This window comes from Nyctereutes procyonoides, unplaced genomic scaffold (assembly GCF_905146905.1).
Source record: "Nyctereutes procyonoides isolate TBG_1078 unplaced genomic scaffold, NYPRO_anot_genome, whole genome shotgun sequence".
NCBI classification, from domain to species: Eukaryota; Metazoa; Chordata; class Mammalia; order Carnivora; family Canidae; genus Nyctereutes; species Nyctereutes procyonoides.
The window spans coordinates 44,705,219-44,724,353 of NW_026575139.1; the positions used below are offsets into that span (position 1 = coordinate 44,705,219).

General features: G+C 35.4%; 1 protein-coding gene across 6 annotated transcripts in view; it reads right to left on the bottom strand.

Annotated features, from left to right (window-relative positions):
* The window catches only part of FRMD6 (FERM domain containing 6), a 234,150-nt gene that overhangs the window by 37,611 nt on the left and 177,404 nt on the right, over positions 1-19,135 (bottom strand). For all 6 annotated transcript variants that reach the window (XM_055303737.1, XM_055303736.1, XM_055303738.1 and 3 more), the window contains one exon: positions 963-1,207. In XM_055303737.1, the coding sequence (XP_055159712.1) occupies positions 963-1,061 (99 nt within the window). In that variant the 5' untranslated portion in view covers positions 1,062-1,207. The remainder of the gene's footprint in view (positions 1-962; positions 1,208-19,135) is intronic.

Sequence of the window (19,135 nt, forward strand, 5' to 3'; positions counted from 1 at the left end):
ATGCTAGGCATGATTCTGATTACCATAAATCTGTTTGGCAGTCTCTACCAAATCTAAACACAGGTATACTTTATGATTCATAACTCTACTCTTGAATAAACCCCAGAAATGTATACATATGCACATACACATAAATGAATTTCACAGGCTAAATGTTATTTAAAAGAAGCCAGATACAAAAGAGAACACACCACATAATTTTAGCTGCATGAAGTTGGGAAAAAAATTACTCTATGGAGAAAATAGTTATTACCCTTTGGGTGGATATTACTGTCTAGAAGGAGTCACAACATATTTTTCCAGGGTGCTGAAACTCTATCATATCTCAAGCTGGATGATGATTACATGGGTGTACACAATTAAAAATTCTCTGAGGTGCACACTTAAGACTCCTATACCTTGCTGTATGCAAATTATAACTTAATTTTAGAAATTAAGAAAAATAGTAGCATATTCCTCAATGACCAAGTTAACTAAGAGGGTTAATTAACTCTGACTCAAGAACCGTAAGCCACATCTTAGAGCTCTCAAGTGCATGGCCTATTCTTGAAATTCACTGGATTTAAGCTACTATTAATGATCAAAATGCATATTAAGAAGCCAGCAGTTATTACTATTTCACATGTGTGACAACTCTAAAGCACTTAAAAAGCAAATTCATATTATGTATTAACAAAAATTTATATGTCAGTAAAACATTTTAAAATAGCAAGGTGTTATTTTTCTATAATATAGTAACCAAAATTCTGTAATTTTACCCTCAGGTGAAAGAATGTTGAAGGCAGTTGCACTTAAGCCATAATTCAAAGTTTATACCTGTGTAGACAACTTTAACACCCCAATTCTGCTATATTATTAATGATTTCATTCTGTAATGTTTTCACCCTTCACCGGTAGTAACTTGAATGTGGTCACTGGTGTGAATAGAATATTCAACTATTTCTAAAGTTGGATCCACTTACATTTATGATGATGTTCAGAGATTCATCATTGGGAAGGAAAATACACACACTCCGGCGGTCTTGCATGACTCTGTTGTTATGGAAGTTCAATTTGTTCATTGTGTTGTGGGCTCTCTAGTGGTCAGGGCTGGGCTCCGAGTCCTCGGCAATTCCTCTGATTCCGAGCACTCCAAAGCCAAACTCTGCTCCTCATCACACGCCCTACAGGAGAAGCAGCATGATGTTCCACTACGTAGGTTTCATAGCTGTAAAAAAAAGCCCAAACACCAGCCATAAATAAAGGCAGCAAGATTGGTGAGGAGAGAGACAGAGAGATGAGCAGTGCAACTGCTCTTGTTGGCACAGGGACAGCACGTCTCAAAGGTAGGGTTGCCGAATTTAATACACGAGAACTCACTGAAATTTATTCTGTATTTTGCCCACTATCAACTGTTTTAAAACTTTCATTCACAGCCATGAATTAAACATAAAGCCACTGAGCGCCTCATATATTCAAGGCAGTACTATGCACTGCAGGGCCCACAGAAACAGAGAGCCTGCCTCTGAGAAGTTTCCAATCTCACGTGGGAGATAATCAAGAGTTCCATAAATAAACAAAATGACAAAACAGCAGCAACAACAAAATTGTCAATCACTCCTTTTTTTCCATTACAAACTCAAATAAATGTCTTGGCTCTTCTATTACATTCCTTCTTCAACCACTGTGGTCTGGCTTTTACTTCTTCACATCACTAAAGTGGCTTTACCAAAGGAAGCCAGTGATCTCTAGACCATCAGCAGAATCTCTAGGATTCACTTCAAATGATCTCTCTTACTTACCAAGGTTAAGCCCTCCTTACACCTTTTTTCTCCCTGAATTTTTATGGTACTGCTCTCTCTCCTGATCCTTTAACCTGACAATGCAAACAATACTTCTATGTTTTTCACCAATTAACACACAGAAATAACAAAACTGTATATCTCAAACCATGTTTGTATACAAAAAAACTGTGGATTTGGGGGATATCTAATCAATTTATTAAACATATTTTTAAACTTCTCTCAGGTTTTCAATGAATACAATTGTTTGCAAGTAATGAAGATTTTATCTCCAATCTTCAATATTCACACCCTTTCTGTGTTTCATGTCTTACTGTGTTAGCAAAACTTTGCAGAATAATTTTAAAACAATTTAAAACAATTTTCTACTTTTAAATGAGTGTGTCTACTATTTCATATATTATTGCTAATATAACACTATTCAACCAAGTATATTAAGACTGGTTGCCTCTCAAACCAACAGTAATTATTTTTCTCCAGTAGTATTTATATTGCTTCTTTCTACCTATATTTGTTGGAGCAGAAAAGAATTTCCAGAAATACAAAATTGTTTAACCAGGCAGACAGTATAACCACACAGTTTTAATAGAAAGGCTACAGTCCAGTCAGTGCTTACATAAATCAAAGCATAAATGAGATATAATCTGGTCTATTTGCTTACAGTTAAATATCCATCTGTTATCAACAGGAAGATGGGAGGGAATATAATCTTACATGGCGCTAAGAGTAAATATAAACTAGTATTTCTTTTTAAACTATGAATAAAATACCATCCATAAGGGAGCTACTCAAACTAAGTAAAAACAAATGGTAATCTTATATTCAGTATTTCTTTATTAGTAAGGTGACCAAAAGTCCCCTTAGAAGTATTTTGCCTTTCTTAAAGGATCATAGCAATTGTTTCACACTAGGTTATAGCTAGCACATCACCCCATAGCATCAGTGAAGGTCAGCACTGCAGTTTATTTCCAGTATGGGATGATTTACCCATGTGTTCTATAAACACAACGAAGTGCACCCCAAATCCAATCCACTTTTAGTTCAACAGTTCCAAAGCACCAATTGGAAGACTGGTGTTGGCTGCCTCAGAATCACCTGGGTGTCTATAATAAGTACAGAATCCTGAGCACAGTGACATTTCTACTCACTCAGAATCTTCCAAGTCAAGACTCAGGAATCTTAACCTTTTAAAAAAGTTCCCAGGTATTTCTGACATATAGTCGTGTATAAAAACCACATTTGAATTAACACAAGGAAGGTACTGAGTAGACAGCTGGTTGTAATACCTTCATAGTATAAACTGGAGAAACAATGAAGTATAGAATGGGGAATAAGCAACATATGTAAGAGACATTGTCACTGTAACTGGAAAAAAGTTGTCAATATTAAAGGCTCTGAGGAGTCCTGCAGACAATTTCTTAAATTTGTTTAACTTAATATTTCTCAAATTTACTTGGTCACTGAATACTTTCCCTCTCATGTAAGTCCTATCTATTAAGGTCCTGTAGAATAAAATTCTTAAACATACCAATGAGAAGTATGGTTCTAAAACAATTTCCTTGTAAAATCATTCATTCATTCATTCATTCATTCATTTATTTTAGATTTGAAATTTAGAGAGAGAGAGGCAGGGACATAGGCAGTGGGAAGAGTAGGCTCCCCACGGGGAACCCGGGACTCCAGGATCACGTCCTGGACTGAAGGCAGACGCTCAACCGCTGAACCACCCAAGTGTCTCTCCTTGTCAAATCACTAATGGTAGATTTTTTCCTACATATTGATCTATTCCAACACTTAGGCCTCCTCTCTATTAAAATCTTTTCAAGAAGAAATTATCAACTATGATTAAATGCATCTTATTTAAATTCAAAACCTTGAATGATATTAATCCCAGCATAATTCTTATTATTTAAATTCTACACTTCAAATTGAGTTACTCCTATAATTGTCCATTCCTAATTAAACTAATTAAAGGAATGTATTTCTACTGACCTACTTTCTAGGATTTAAAAAATAAACTAAGGAAAAAATATCTTCTGAGGTTTGAGTTTCCAGAGCTTCATTAAGATAATTTTCAAATTTCATTTGAGTACAATTTTTAGTTATTTTATGATTCAACTAATGCAGTAAAAAAAAAAAGATTGGAGGAGGATTATTCAAGAGAATTTCATAAAAAAGCAGAGTCTTTCAGAAGCAGTGCTGCACCATTGCTGCTTCTTCTGCTTTGAGGATGGCAAACTAATAAAGTCCCAAAAGAGAGATGAGATTAAGTTTTAATGCACCCAGGATTACATGAAAGCTGATTAAAAGGTTCCAGTAAAAAGGCAAATGTCTATATCTCTAATATGCTTCAGTATAAAATGTAATCTTACACTGGACAGTCCTGGGGAAAAGAATCAGACTAAATTTATACCAATTTGAATCATGGAAATTAGCCTCTGAGTCCTTAGCTAAGTCCAAACTGAGTCCCAGGAGAGCATACTTCCTACTCCAAGGCAGGCCCTTTTCTGTCCAGTGATCTTAGGATAGATTATTGCTTTTAGAACAGTATTTATGAAGAACACACCATGCTGTGTTATCATATATTCCAGACAACAATGAAACAACCTTAATAATGATCAAATCCCATCCTGTCATCTTTATTAATATCTAACTCACAAATAAAATACAGTAAGATATAAGACTCCCCCACTTGAATTTTAAACCCACATAATTATAAACATCTCTTATAAGTTGATGTTTGAGCTTATAACAGAATTAAGAGAGGGATGTCATTTCCTTCCTTCCCTCCCTCCCCCTTACATTCATCCATCCTTCCATCCATCCCAGGGAAGAGTTTTCCAAATAGAGGGAACAGCAAAGGCCAAGGTTCACCTACTGTTCAGAAAAGGCAGAATAAAAGTACTAATTATAAAAAAAAAGTACTAATTGTAGCTAACAGTACATATGTATTATGTGCCAGGTGCTTTTGTTAAGCACTTATGCTATATTAAAGAAAACTGTAAACTCTTTGCCATGCTTCCCATTAAGAGATGGGATCTATTTCCCCTTTGCTTAAATCTGGGCTTGCCCTGTGACTAACTCCTATTCAGTTAGAAGTTCTGCCTCATGGATAACTCATTTGTGCAAATACTCTTTGTTATTTCAAAGCATTATCTCTCATTAATAGTTCAGTAGCTTACAGTTATGTTTCTTGTCTATTTCCCCTACTCAATTTCTTTTAATCTCTAATGATAGGCACATAGTATTTGCTCATTTAGTGTGGGTTTCACTTACTACACACGTCTTTGGACAAGGAAGATCCTACCACAAGGTTTCTTAACCTTGGCATTATTGACATCATGGGTCTAATATCCTTTGTGATGTGGAACATCCTGTGCATTAGGGGATATTTAGTAGCATTCCTGGCCTTTACTCACTAGGTGGCAGGAGAATTCCCCCACCTCCCAGTTGTGACAACCCAAAATTTCTTTGCAGATTGTCAAATGCCACTTGGGGCAAGGTCACCCATTGTTAAGAGCCAACTATTGAGAACAAGTTTCCTTAAACTCATTACTTTTTACCTTATGGCTTTTTTTTTTAAATAAAGGCATATCTGTATCTTTGTTTTATTGCACTTTGCTTTATTGCACTTCACAGATATTATACGTGGTGGGTGAGGGGTTATTTTTTTTTTTTTTTTTACAAATTTCAGGTTTGTGGAAAGCCTGTTGGTAACATTTTTCCAACAGCATTTGCTAACTTTGTGTCTCTGTATCACACTTTGGTAATTCTCACAGTATTTCAACTTTTTCATTATTATTATATTTGTAATGGTGATTTGTGATCAGTGATCTTTAATGTTACTACTATAATTGTTTTGGGATACCTATGTAAGATGGTGAACTTAATAAATGTGGATGCTCTGCTACACCAACAAGCTATTCCCTGTCTCCCTATCCTCCCTATTCCCTGCAAAACGATAAAACTGGAATAAGAACAATTAATAACCCTACAAAGGTCTCTAAGCATTCATGTGAAAGGAAGAGTTGGATGTCTCCTACTTTAAATCAAAAGCTAGAAATGATTAAGCTTAGTAAAGAAGGCATGTCAAAAGCCGAGACAGGCTGAAAGCTAGGTCTTTTACACCAGTTAGCCAAATGCAAAGAAATGCAAAGAAAAAGTTCTTGAAGGAAAAGTGCTATTTCAGTGAACACACAAACGATAAAAAAGCAAAACACCTTTATTTAGTGACCTGGAGAGATCAAACCAGCCACAACATTCTCTTCAGCCAAAGAGTATCCAAAGCAAGGCCCTAACTCTCTTCAATTCTAGAAAGGCTAAAAGAGTGAGGAAGCTGCAGAAGAAACATATGAAGCTAGCAGAGGTTGGTTCATGAAGTTTAAAGAAAGAACCCATCTCCATAACATAAAAGTGCAATGTGAAGTTGCATATGCCGATGTAGAAGCTGTAGCAAGTTATCTAGAAGATGTAGCTCAGATAATAAATGAAGGTGGCTATCCTTAAAAAACAGATTTTCAATGTAGCTAAACAGCCTTCTGTCAGAAGATACCATCTAGGACTTTTATAGCTAGAGAGAAGTCAACTCCTGGCTTCAAAGCTTTAAAGGACAAGGCTGACTCTCATTAGCTAGGGGCTAATGCAGCTGGTGACTTTAAGCTGACACTAATACTCATTTACCATTCTGAGAATCCTAGGACTCTTAAGAATAATGCTAACTCTTCTCTGCCTATACTCTATAAATGGAACAACAAAGCCTGAATGACAGCCCATCTGTTTATTGAACAGTTTATTGAATATCTTAAGCCCACTATTGAGACCTACTACTCAGGAAAAGGTTCCTTTCAAAATATTACTGCTCATTGACTATGCACCTGGTCACCTAAGAGTTCTAATGGAGACGTACACTGAGATTAATGTTCTCAAGCCTCCTAACACAACATCCTTTCTGAAGCCCATGGATCAAGGAGTCATTTCTGACTTCCTAGTTTTATAATTCTAGAAATAATTTCCATAAGGCTATAGATGTCATGGGTAGCAATTCTTCAAATGGACGTGGGCAGTCCATTGAAAATCTAGAAAAGAGTCACCATTCTAAATTTAGGCCATTAAGAACATCATTAATTCATGGGTCAAAAGGTCAAAATATCAGCATGAGCAGGAATTTGAAGAGGCTGATTCCAATCCTCATGGATGAGTTTGAGGTGTTCAAGATTTCAGTGGAAGAAGTAACTGTGGATGTGGTGGAAACAGAGAACTAGAATTAGAAGTAGAGCCTGAAGATGGGACTGAACTGCTGCAATCTTGGGGTAAAACCTGAATAATGAATGAGGAGTTGCTTCTCTTAACAGATGAACAAAGAAAGTGACTTCTTGAAATGGAATCTACTCCTGGTGAAGATGCTGTGAAGACTGTGGAAATCACAACAAAGTATTTAGAATGTAACATAAGCTTACTAGATTTAAAGCAGCAGAAGGGTTTGAGTATTGACGTCATTTTTGAAAGAAGTTCTATTGCAGGTAAAATGCTATCAAACAGCATCATTTGAGACAGAGAAATCGTTCATGAAAGGAAGAGTCAACTGATGCAGCACACTTCATTATCTTATTTTAAGAAATTTCCACAGTCACCTCAACGTCAGCAACCACTGTGCTGATCAGCTGATCCCAGGTGAAATGCTTGAAACCTGGGTGCCCTTGGGCAAGGTTCTTTACTTCTTTGTGTCCATTTTTCTCACCTCTAAAATTTAATTTTTGTGAAGATTATTAAATTCGCTACTCTTTACTACCAAGTAACATTATTGATGTCCTATTATTGAAAATAAGTGGAAGAACTGCTTTTTGGTAGTATGTGGTGGTTATAACCAATCATTCTGTTATTAATCTTATCTTGACTTCTAAAAGAAAGTGTTTTTCTCTTGTTTGTAGCTAATAGATTATTTCACTTCTAAATTTAATAATGAAAAAAATAAATTTAATAATGAGATTTGCTACATACACCTTGGGGCTGGGAATGGCAAAGCACCTTCCAATTAAAGTGGACTTAAATTGGTGCCAACTAATGCTTATCATACTCTAAGGAATAAAATGATGTGGTTAGTTCTACAAATGTTTGTACTCTTTGACCCAGTAATCTCACTTCTGGGGAATGCATAAAAAGGAAATAATTCAATCAAAGTACATCACACTTTTGATCATAAGTACTCACTAAACTATTATCAATTAAAGACTGGAAAAAATCTACACAGTCTAGTAATAAGAATGGATTAGTGAACTGTAGTACACCAATAAAAAACACTATTGAGCACATTCTCCCCAAAATTACTGTTTCACTATGTTTTTAGAATAGAACTAGCAGGACTTAAAGGAAGCTCCTAAATCAAATAGGTAGAAAGAACGACAGTAAGACAACAAGGCAGGAAGAAAAACAGAAATTAATCAATCAATCACAAATTTCTGTTAATGAGCAAGTATATAAGTTAACTGGTACTTGAGTCCTCCAGCACTTCGTTAAAGTATACTCCTTTTTGTCTCACATCATTTCTAAATTCTGGTCCTTAGAGGCCTTATCACGTTTTTGAAGAGTTAAAATTAACACAGTAGAAATAACAGGAAGTAATACAATTATATTTCAAGTTGAATGCTAAATTGTGTGGTCAAAAGGTTGTCCATGGATTTGTGGAAAGGCTGAGAACAGAGGGAAGTACAGCTGCTAAGGAAAGATTTCATGGAGGGAGGTGAAATGGTTTGTATGCAGTGCGGAGAAAGAAAGAATGACAAGGGTGAAAGTCATATAGATAAGGGCCCCAGATAGGGAGAGACCTGAGCCCCTCAGAGAATCTGTGTTGCTGTCCCATGATGCAAACACAGACCGGAGAGATGAGAAATCAAGCTACGGAGCTTTCCCCTGAATTATAAGGCATCTCCTTCAGTATCCTGACCAGGCTTCCAAGGAGACTCACTGAGACATCACAACAGTATCCTGTAGAGGGTGTCATTTTTCAAAGTTCTGTTCTATATTAACCAATCACATTCTCTAGCTTTGGCAACTCACTTTATTCACTTGATTAAAGAGGCCAAGCACAGGGTAATGATAATAGTATCAAAAAGGAAAATGAAATCATCACTTTTTTTCACAATTGAGATTAAAAATATATTTCTTCAAAGCATGATTCTAGACATATTCTGGACTATTCTCTAGACAGAATAATAATAAGCATAATTCTGTTAATCAACAATTATAATGGTTTCCAACCTGGAGTTCATAAAAGAAGTAATGGGCACAACAATCAGACTAGAAAAAGAAATAAAAGGCATCCAAATTGTTAAGGAAAAAGTTAAACTGTCACTATGTACAGATGACATGATACTATACGTAGAATACTCTAAAGACCAAAAAACTATTAGAATAAATGAATTAAGCAAATTTGCAAGATACAAAATTAATACACAGAAATCAGTTGCATCTCCATATACTAATAATGAAGTAGCAAAAAGAGAAATTAAGAAAACAATTCAAAAAAAAAAACAATTCCAGACATATCCAATAAAGGGTTAGTATTTATATAAAGAACTTCTATATGGCAATTCAGATGGCAAACACAGATGAAAAGATGCTCATCATCACTTGTTTTCAGGGAAATGCAAATTAAAACCCAATAAGATACCAGCTCACACCTGTCAGAATGGCTAAAATCAATAACACAAGAAATAACAGGTGTTGGTGAGGATGTGGAGAAAGGGGAACCCTCTTGCATTGTTGGTGGAAACGCAAACTGGAAGAAGTATGGGGAGGTTCCTCAAGAAGTTAAAAAACAGAACTATACTAAATGATCCAGTAATAGCATTACTGGGTATCTACTCCCAAAATATAAAAATACTAATCCAAAGGGATACGTGCACCCCTCTGTTGCAACATTATTTACTATAGTCAAGAAATGGAAGCAGCTCAAGTGTCCATCAACAGATGAATGGATAAAGAAGATGCAGTGTGTATATATACACACACACATACACACACACAATCAGATATTTCAACCATAAAAAGAATGGAATCTTGACATTTGCAATGACAGGGATGGAGCTAGAGGGCATAATGCTTAGTGTTATAAGTCAGAGGAAGACAAATGCCATATCACTTCACTGAAATGTGAAGTTTAAGAAACAAAACAAATGAGCAAAAGGAAAAAGAGAGGGAGAGAGAAACCAAGAAATAGAGTCTTAACTACAGAGAACAAACTAAGGTTACCAGAGGAGAGATGGGGAGGGATGGGTGAAATCGGTGGTGATGGGGATTAAGGAGTGCACATGTAAAAAAAAAAAAAAAAAAGGAGTGCACATGTAATGAGCACTGGGTGCTTAAAATAAAAACTTAAAAAAAAAAGATTCCATTTACAACTGCATGAAAAATAATAAAATACCTAGGAATAGACTTAGCCAAGGAGGTGAAAGATGAGTAACTCTAAAAGTTATAAAACATTAAACAAGAGATTAAAGACACAAACAAATGGTAAGATATTCCATGGTCACTGATTGTAATAATTAATATTGTTAAAATGTCCATACTACCCAAAGCAATCTATAGATTCAATCATCATCAGAATACCAACAAGATTTTTCACAAAATTAGAACAAATAATACTAAAATTTGTATGGTGCCACAAAAGGTTCCAAATAGCCAAAGTAGTCTAGAAAAAAGAAGAACAAAGCAGGAAGTATCACAATCCCAGGTTTCAAGATACACTAGAAAGCTGCAGTAATCAAAATGTACCATACCAGCCCAAAAACAGATACACAGATCAATAAAACAGAAAAGAGAACCCAGAAATAAATATTCGCCTTATATGGTCAACTAATCTATGATAAAGGAGGCAAGAATATACAATGAGAGAAAGTCTTTTTAATAAATGGTGCTGGGAAAATTGGATGGCTACATGCAAAAGAATGAAACCAGACCACTTCCTTACACTATTACAGAAAAAAAAAAAAAAAACCTCAAAAATTAAATACTTAAATGTGAAGCCTAAAACTATAAAATTCCTGGAATGAAACATAGGCAGTAATTTCTTCAACACTAACTTTAGCAACATTTTTCTAGATGTCTCCTAAGGCAAGGAAGACAAAAACAAAATTAAACTATTGGGACCACACCAAAATAAAAAGTTTTTGCGCAGTGAAAGAAACCATTAACAAAACAAAAAGGCAACCTAAGAATTGGAGAAGGTATTTGCAAATGATATATTCAGTAAGGGGTTAATATCCTATATAACTCAACAACAACAACAAAAAAAAAAAAAACAAAAAAAAAAACCAGAAACAAACAAAAAACCCAAACAACCCAATTAAAATGCAGAGGACTTGATGGTATACAGTGATGCTCAAAATCACTAACTGTCAGGGAAATACAAATCAAAACCACAATGAGGTATCACTTGTTACCATGGCTAAAATCAAAAAGACAAGAAATAAATAAAAAATGCAAGGATGTGAAGAAAAAGGAATTCTCACACACTATTGGTGGATTGAATGCAAACTGGTACAGCCACTATTGAAAACAGTATGGAGGTTCCTCAAAAAAAATTAAAAACAATTATCATATGATGCAGTAATTCTACTTCTGGGTATTTACCAAAAAAAACAAAAAACAAAAACAAAAACAAAAATATTAATTCAAAAAGAGATATGCACCCTATATTTGTTGCAGCATTATTTACAATAGTCAAGAAATGGAAGCAACCCAAGTACCCATCAATAGATGAATTGATAAAGAAGATGTGTAAAAAAAAAAAAAAAGAAGAAGATGTGGTGTATATACATACAATGGAATATCACTCAACCACAAAGGCGGCTGAAATCTTACCATTTGCAAAAATAGGGATGGACTTTTAGAGAGCATTACGCTAAGTGAAATAAGTCACACAGAGAAAGACAAATACTATAGTACAATTTCACTTGTATGTGGATCTAAGAAACAAAACAAACAAAAAGCAGAAACAGATCCAAAAATACAAAGAATTGATGGTTGCTAAAGGGGGGGGGGGTGGAGGGATGGGCAAAATGGGTGAAGGAGAGTGGGAGATACAGGCTTCTCGTTATGGAATGAATAAGTCATGGGTATAAAAGAGCATAAGGAATAGTCAATGATATTGTAATAGCATTATTATGATAACAGATAGGTGAGCATAGCATAATACAGGAACTTGTCAAAGTATTATGTTGTAAACCTGGAAACTAATGTACCACTTTGTGTCAACCATACTTTAATTAAAATAAAAAGTAATGAGATCTTTATAATTATTTTAAATATTTCAAACACCCTGATAAAACTGGCATATATTTTTAAAAATTGATATATTTACCTATGGTGATATTTCAAGGAAAACTAAAAGATCATTCACTTAAGTAATTTTAATACCATTTTTCAAGTGCTTATTTTGATAGTACATTTAGTGGTTTTTTTTGTTTTGTTTTTTAAATTCATGAGAAACACACACACACACACAGAGACAGAGAGAGAGAGAGAGAGAGAGAGAGAGAGAGAAGCAGGCTCCATGCAGGGAACCCTATGTGGGACTTGATCCCGGGACTCCAGGAGCATGCTCTGGGTCAAAGGCAGATGCTCAACCGCTGAGCCACCCAGGTGCCCCCGATAGTACATTTTGTTTTACCTGCCAGATTTAAAAAATGAAAACAACTTATTTTGATAGACAATCTTTTCCAACATGAGGCCCAAGGAAGATGGGGGAGAGGAAAGACAACCAGAGTGATCTCCAGTGGTCGAAAGGTTGCGATTTAGTTGTATACATACATTTAAAAAATAATCTTAATAAAAAAAATCCTTCCTTCTGTCTAACCTATCATTCTAGTGCTTTTCTCTGCCACCATATATCTTCACTGTATTCTCATCTGGATTTCTAAATGTTCTGTCTTGTTTCATTCTTTAAGTCGGCCACCCCAACCATGCTGCCAAGGTGACCTCATTTTTTTCTCTCTCCAAATGTTCACTTAAATTCTAGTTATTTAACATATAGTGTAATATTGGTTTCAGAGTAGAATTTTGTGATTTACCACTTACATACAACACCCCATGCTCATCATAAAAAGTCCAGGGTGACCTCATTAAATGGCACATCCAATCCTGCATGTCACATCCCAGCTCACACTCTTTCGTGCTACAACACTTCCACAGGAGAACATCTAAACTCTAAGGCACAATCTTTTACCATTGGGTTCCATCCGGCCTCTGTGTGGGCATTCTCTAACTCATGCAGTACATTTACTACAATTGTTTTCATTGTAGCTCTCCAAGCAAGTCTTTCTCTCATATGTCTGTGCTTTTGACTGTACTGTTCCCTCTGCCTAGACATCCTCCCTGGCCTATTATCCATTCACCTCCAAAAGAACAAGAACAAAGTATCTTCGTTCTCCCCCAGAAACTCAAGATACTTGTCTGGGAAGCATGCTTCCACATTGGTAGGAAGCTGATGGTCATTTCCCTTGCACTCTTATCACCCTTGCCCTTGTTGGCAAGTCTGTCTCCCCACAGAGAACTGGAATCTCCTCCAGGATGGGATCCATCAGCATCATGTCTCTAATGTCTGCAGTAGAATTGGGTCTAATAATAGGCAAACAGTAGGAAGCAAGGAGTAACTTATGTATAAATTCACTAGATATTTGAATTTTCTAGCAATTAAGATTAAAATCATGTTTTTGAAGAAGCATTCCCCCATCTCACTCCAGAAATGGGAGTCAGTATTGGTCACAGCTTCTTGAATATTCTCTATGTGTTAATTACAGGGAAAAAGTACATATTTTTCCTTGTCTTTAAAAGTAGAAGACAAACATGAAAGAAAATTAATTTCCAAGTCTTTTAACAAAATACAGTTTCTAAGACAGCTTCCCTGTGTATCAAGTTAAGCCAACTTATGTGAAAGCAAATATATTAAAAAATACATTGGTTGGGAGGCATTAAATGGCAAATACCAAAAATATCCAACCCAAACTTGAACTCTGCAGCCAAACTGCCTGAGTTTGACTATTAGCCAGCTATTTCCTAGGTATGTGACCTTTGACAAGTCATTTCACCTCTACATCTCGGCTCCCATTATCTGTAAAATGGAAATAGTAACAGCATCTACTTTAAAAGATGACATAGGCACATAGTAGACACTATAGAAATGTCAACTCTTAGTAAATTAGTTAAATGCTATAAGGAAAATTTATAAATACCAAAGTAACTTGAAGGCTACCAGTAGGATGAATGGGTAGTTTGATGTGGTAGTTTGAGATGTCATGCAAAACCTAGTTTCTTCCTGGTACCCTTTAAGGTTTGCATCTCTCTGGTCAAATAAAAAAATGAGGAAGCAAACATGAGTAATGATACTCACCCTAACTGGATGTCTTAAGTCACCAGCCGCCCATCATACAGCAGGGGCAAAGAATAAAGATTAGATGGGGCCAACTGTGGGCCATCTCTAGAGCTAGAGGTAGGATCAACTTCCCCTGAAGTACATGGGCATCAAAACAAAAATCTGAGTACCTTTGGGAAGCTGGGAGATGAGGGGAGATGCTAAATAGGGAACCAACAAGAACAAAGGCAATGGTAAAATTCATGAATTTTAAACCAGAGAAACTTTATTTTTTTCATAGCCATCTATATTCAAAAGTCATATCAGGTTTAGCAACCAGGCACAAAAATTCCTTTCAACCAAGATGAATTTCTAGCATGACATCGCCAACAAAAAGTGCTGTTCTCAGGGAAAATCCTCCAACTTAGAAGCATCTGCTTCTAATTTCCACAATGAAATCTTTGATTCCTTCATTCATGGGACTTGCACTCAATTCCCTCTGACACTGGAACTGCAGCTTTCTAGATAATGATTTTGCTGTGAAATTCTTATTATCTGGTAGTAACAGAGAAATTCTTATATTACGCACAAATCTTTAACATTATACTCTCTTTGGAAAAAAATATTTCAGGAGAAAAATAAGTAAAGTTAATGTGAAGAATATATACAATTCTTTCCTATGAATACAAAGTTCAAAAACAGGTGACTAACCAATAATTCACTCAGGGATACATACATGTTAAGACTATAAAGAAAGGCAATGTAATGATTAACCTCAAAAGTGTACGGGATGGAGTAGTCTGGGAGTAGGGGATGTCTTCTGAAAGAGGAAGGAGCAACAAAGGAGCTACAGAAATTATTATTTTTCTTATGCTTGGTAGTGAATACAATGATGTTGATTACTATTATTGTTTTAAAATGTACATAGATACTATAAGCATTTTCCTGTGTATTTTATAATTAACAAGTAAAATTTATCAGAGGTGGTATTATTGAAAATGCTGTGAATAATTACATACTGGTGATTAAACTTGAAAAAAATACATAAGGTAGGACAAATATACAATTCTGTTATAATAGCCTACTACTGTTAACATAAAACAAATACTATACAAAGACTTGAACTACAGCAAACTAAAATAATCCTTATAAAATATTATTGTGCTTATTGCACAATTGTTTCTATGGCCCAGAAATGGGGGAAAGCCTTAGATATTATGGTATTGTTAATGAAATCTAATAAGAGTATCCACAATTTGGTAGTATGTGTATGTATCAATTTCTGGGGTTCTATCTACTACTAAATGGAAAAATAATGCAATAAAATAACCACCAAATGAAAACTTTATCACTGTGTCAGATTTTACAGATGATCTATTCCAGCCCCTTATTTTTATTGGTAATGAAACTGATACTGTGAGACACTGACCTGCCAAGATGACACCAGTCAGTTTTAGGTACCCAGTGTGCTATACTTTTCAGGATTTGTCTTCTCTAAATTCTGTTCAAAAGCTCCCATGAGTAGGGAACAATTTAATTTAAACTAGTCTCTTTAAAAAATTTATTTTTTATATAAAGATAACATGCTAAAATGCTTTAGTAAAGTAAATGTACCCAAACACTAATAAAATCTGCCTTCCATGCTGACAGTTGTAGAATTATATGTAAAAACGTTTATGATACCAGAAAATGAGTTTGAGATCCTAGGAATCCAAATTTTACCCTTATATACATAAATTATGGGCTGCAATTATTTTGTTAGCCAGACACATCTGAAAAAGTAGCATTTGCAGCAGGACACACCCTTACACATGCACACATACTGTTCATGTGCCAAACGTGCAGAATGGTGTAAAGTAAAACTCACAGGTCCAAGTATTCTTTACAGTAAAAGAAGATCAAAAGCACAATCTATAGACTTCAAAGTAAAAGATTCCTCCAGACATTTTAATAAGGCTTTATATTGCTACAAAAGTTCTTATTTAACATCCCATTAGGGGCTTGCTGTGAATACATAAGTTAGAGACAAAGTTCTCACATAAACTTATAAAGACATCTGAAAATATTATCAAAAGTCAGAGAAAACATTTATTTTAATTTAAAAAAAGCTTGAAACTCTAATTTCAGTTTTAAAAGCCTTTACATAAAAAAAAAAACTGATAAAATTTTCATTTTATATAGGGCTTCCCTGTTATATATGGCTACCCTATTCCCCTGGGGCATCATCCAATCATTAGCCAATCTACTCTAAGAAGACTGAAATGATTTGTGCTATTCTGCAGAAACACAAATCCAAAACTGTTAAGGCAGCTGTCGGGAACATCACTGAGGACCAAGGCTGTATACCTTAGGTTTTCCCCAAGGTAATCTTCAATCAGAAGTTGGCTCTCTTCTACCCATCATCCAGTGTTAAATTCCCTTAGCTTACTTTTAGAAGATTACCACCATAAATTTGCCAGCTCCATTAAGTGTGAAATCTCATTTTCAATAGTATTTACCTATATAGTCTATTTCCCATACACCAATTCACAGGCCTTGTTTCTAGAACTCTTCTCAACCAGGGTTTTGAAATAAGAATAAAACAAAGTCAAATCAATTATTATCAGTGTATTTCAAGGAGAGTAGAAGCAAAGTCATTTATCAGTGAACCTCAGGGCTCCCTGGTGTGTAAAGTCTACAGAGTCCAATAGTAAGTCACTGAATAGCCCAGTCAAGTCACCTCCATCTGACTTACCTGTTCATTAGTTTTTCTGGTTCTGTGATGTACATCCCCCTGCACAAAGCCAAAGGACAACATTCCTTCTTATAGTAATCATCCTCTAATGCTTTGAGAGGAGACTTAAAAGTCTGTTTTTTAAAGGGTGTGGAGGAAGGAAATCAGAATTACACTTTACCCTACGATGACAGGGTTAATCCTCCATGAAAAATGGAACCACAACTCAACCTTGAAGTTAAACCAATCGAACAAACAAAAAACAGAAACCAAACTATCTCTGTTTAGCACTGCTTTTTTTTTTTTTAATGGCTCTAATCATCCTGGAAAGGGAACAAGTCCTGAGGCTCATCTATAGACTTTTATCCTGAAAAACGAGATGAGCAGCCTATTCCAAGGTCAGCCATTCCTCAGGCATGACCACTGCCCAACACCAATGGTGCATCACTGTCACCTTACTCCCTTAATCATATTCAAGAAAATGTTATATATTGCCAACAGATGCCTTGGAATCATATCACCTCAGATCCAGAAGCAAAACTATTCAAGGGTTCAAAAAGTACTCATTAAGAGAGGAGTGCATATTTTCCTTCATGACCTTCACATTTGGAAAAGTGAATTAAGAAAATATATTGTTGGTACTAATCATGGGCTCTCTAGGGAAAGCCAGATGAAAATTCTTGTTCAGATAAGATTTGGAAAGTTGTAAGATATCTACTGGTAACCTTCGATTTAGTTCTTGATAATGAAGAGACAAATCCTGAAATTCCCTCTAAAGAGTCTTCCAAATACATCTTCCAATTGCATTAATCTGTCTAGAATTTGGAAATTACTTGCTCTGAGAGTAGAAGAGATGACAGTTTATGAAAAATCTACAGCTAATATTACACTCAATAGTGAAAGACTAAATGGTTTTACCCTAAGATGGGAATCAAGCATGTCTGTGCTTACTAGTTGTATTCAAAGTTGGAAGGCTAACTAATTTTCAGACTTACTATAAAAAAATACATATATTAATCAAAGTAGCATTATACTGGCCTAAAGAGATATCGGTCAGTGGAACAGAGAGTCCAGAAATAGATGCATACCTAAAAAGTCATTTGATTTTTGATAAAGGTGCTAATGTACTTTTAGTGAGGGAATAAGCTTTTAACAAATGGTGCTGGAACAATTAGATATTCAGATGGAAAAGAATGACCTCAGCCCAAATACAAAGAAAAATCAACTTGAAATGAATTATAGATCCAAATATAAAAGCTAAAACTGTAAAACTTATAGAAAACTTGCAGAATATCTTTCTGATCAAAAAAAAAATTTTAAAGGATAAATTGGGCTTCTTTACAATAAAAAATTCTGTTCCTTGAGGGACACCTGGGTGGCCCAGCATCTGCCTTCAGCTCCGGCGTGATCCTGGAGTTCAGAGATCGAGTTCAGGGATCGAGTCCCACACAGGCTCCCTGCAGGGAGTCTGCTTCTCCCTCTGCCCATGTCTCTGCCTTCTCTCTGTGCCTCTTATAAATAAATAAATAAATAAATAAATAAATAAATAAATAAATAAATAAAATCTTAGAAAAAAATTATGCTCTTTGAAAGTCACTTTAAATATGGCATTGCAATCCCCAGACTGAATTTTTTTTTAATTTAAACAGTCACTTCACTGAAAAAGGTATGCAAATGGCAAGTAAGCATTTGAAATGATGCTCAATATTATTAGTCATTAGGAAAATGCAATTAAAAACTACAGTGATATACCACAAGCATACCCCTAGAATGTTTAACATTGAAAAGACTGGGACCCCTGGGTGGCTCAGTGGTTGAGTGTCTGCCTTCGGCCCAGGGCGTGACCTGGAGTCCTGGGATCGAGTCCCACATCAGGCTCCCTGCATGGAGCCTGCTTCTCCCTCTGCCTGTGTCTCTGCCTCTCTCTCTCTTCTCTCTCTCTATCTCTCATGAATAAATAAAATCTTAAATAAAAATAAAAAATAAAATTGAAAAGACTTTTAATACCAAGACTTGGTGGGAATTAGGAGCAATGAGAACTCTCAGACACTACTGGTGAGAATGTTAAATGATATAACTACTTCAGAAAACAACTGAAACAGCAGCTTCTTATAAGGTCAAACATTCATTCATCATAGAACTCAGATATCTCATTCTTGGGTATTTGCCCAAGATAAATGAAAAGATACATCCACCAAAGAGTTATACTTAAAATCCTTATCAAAATACCAATAACATTTTTCATAGAACTAGAACAGATAATACTAAATGGAACCACAAAAGACTCCAAATAGA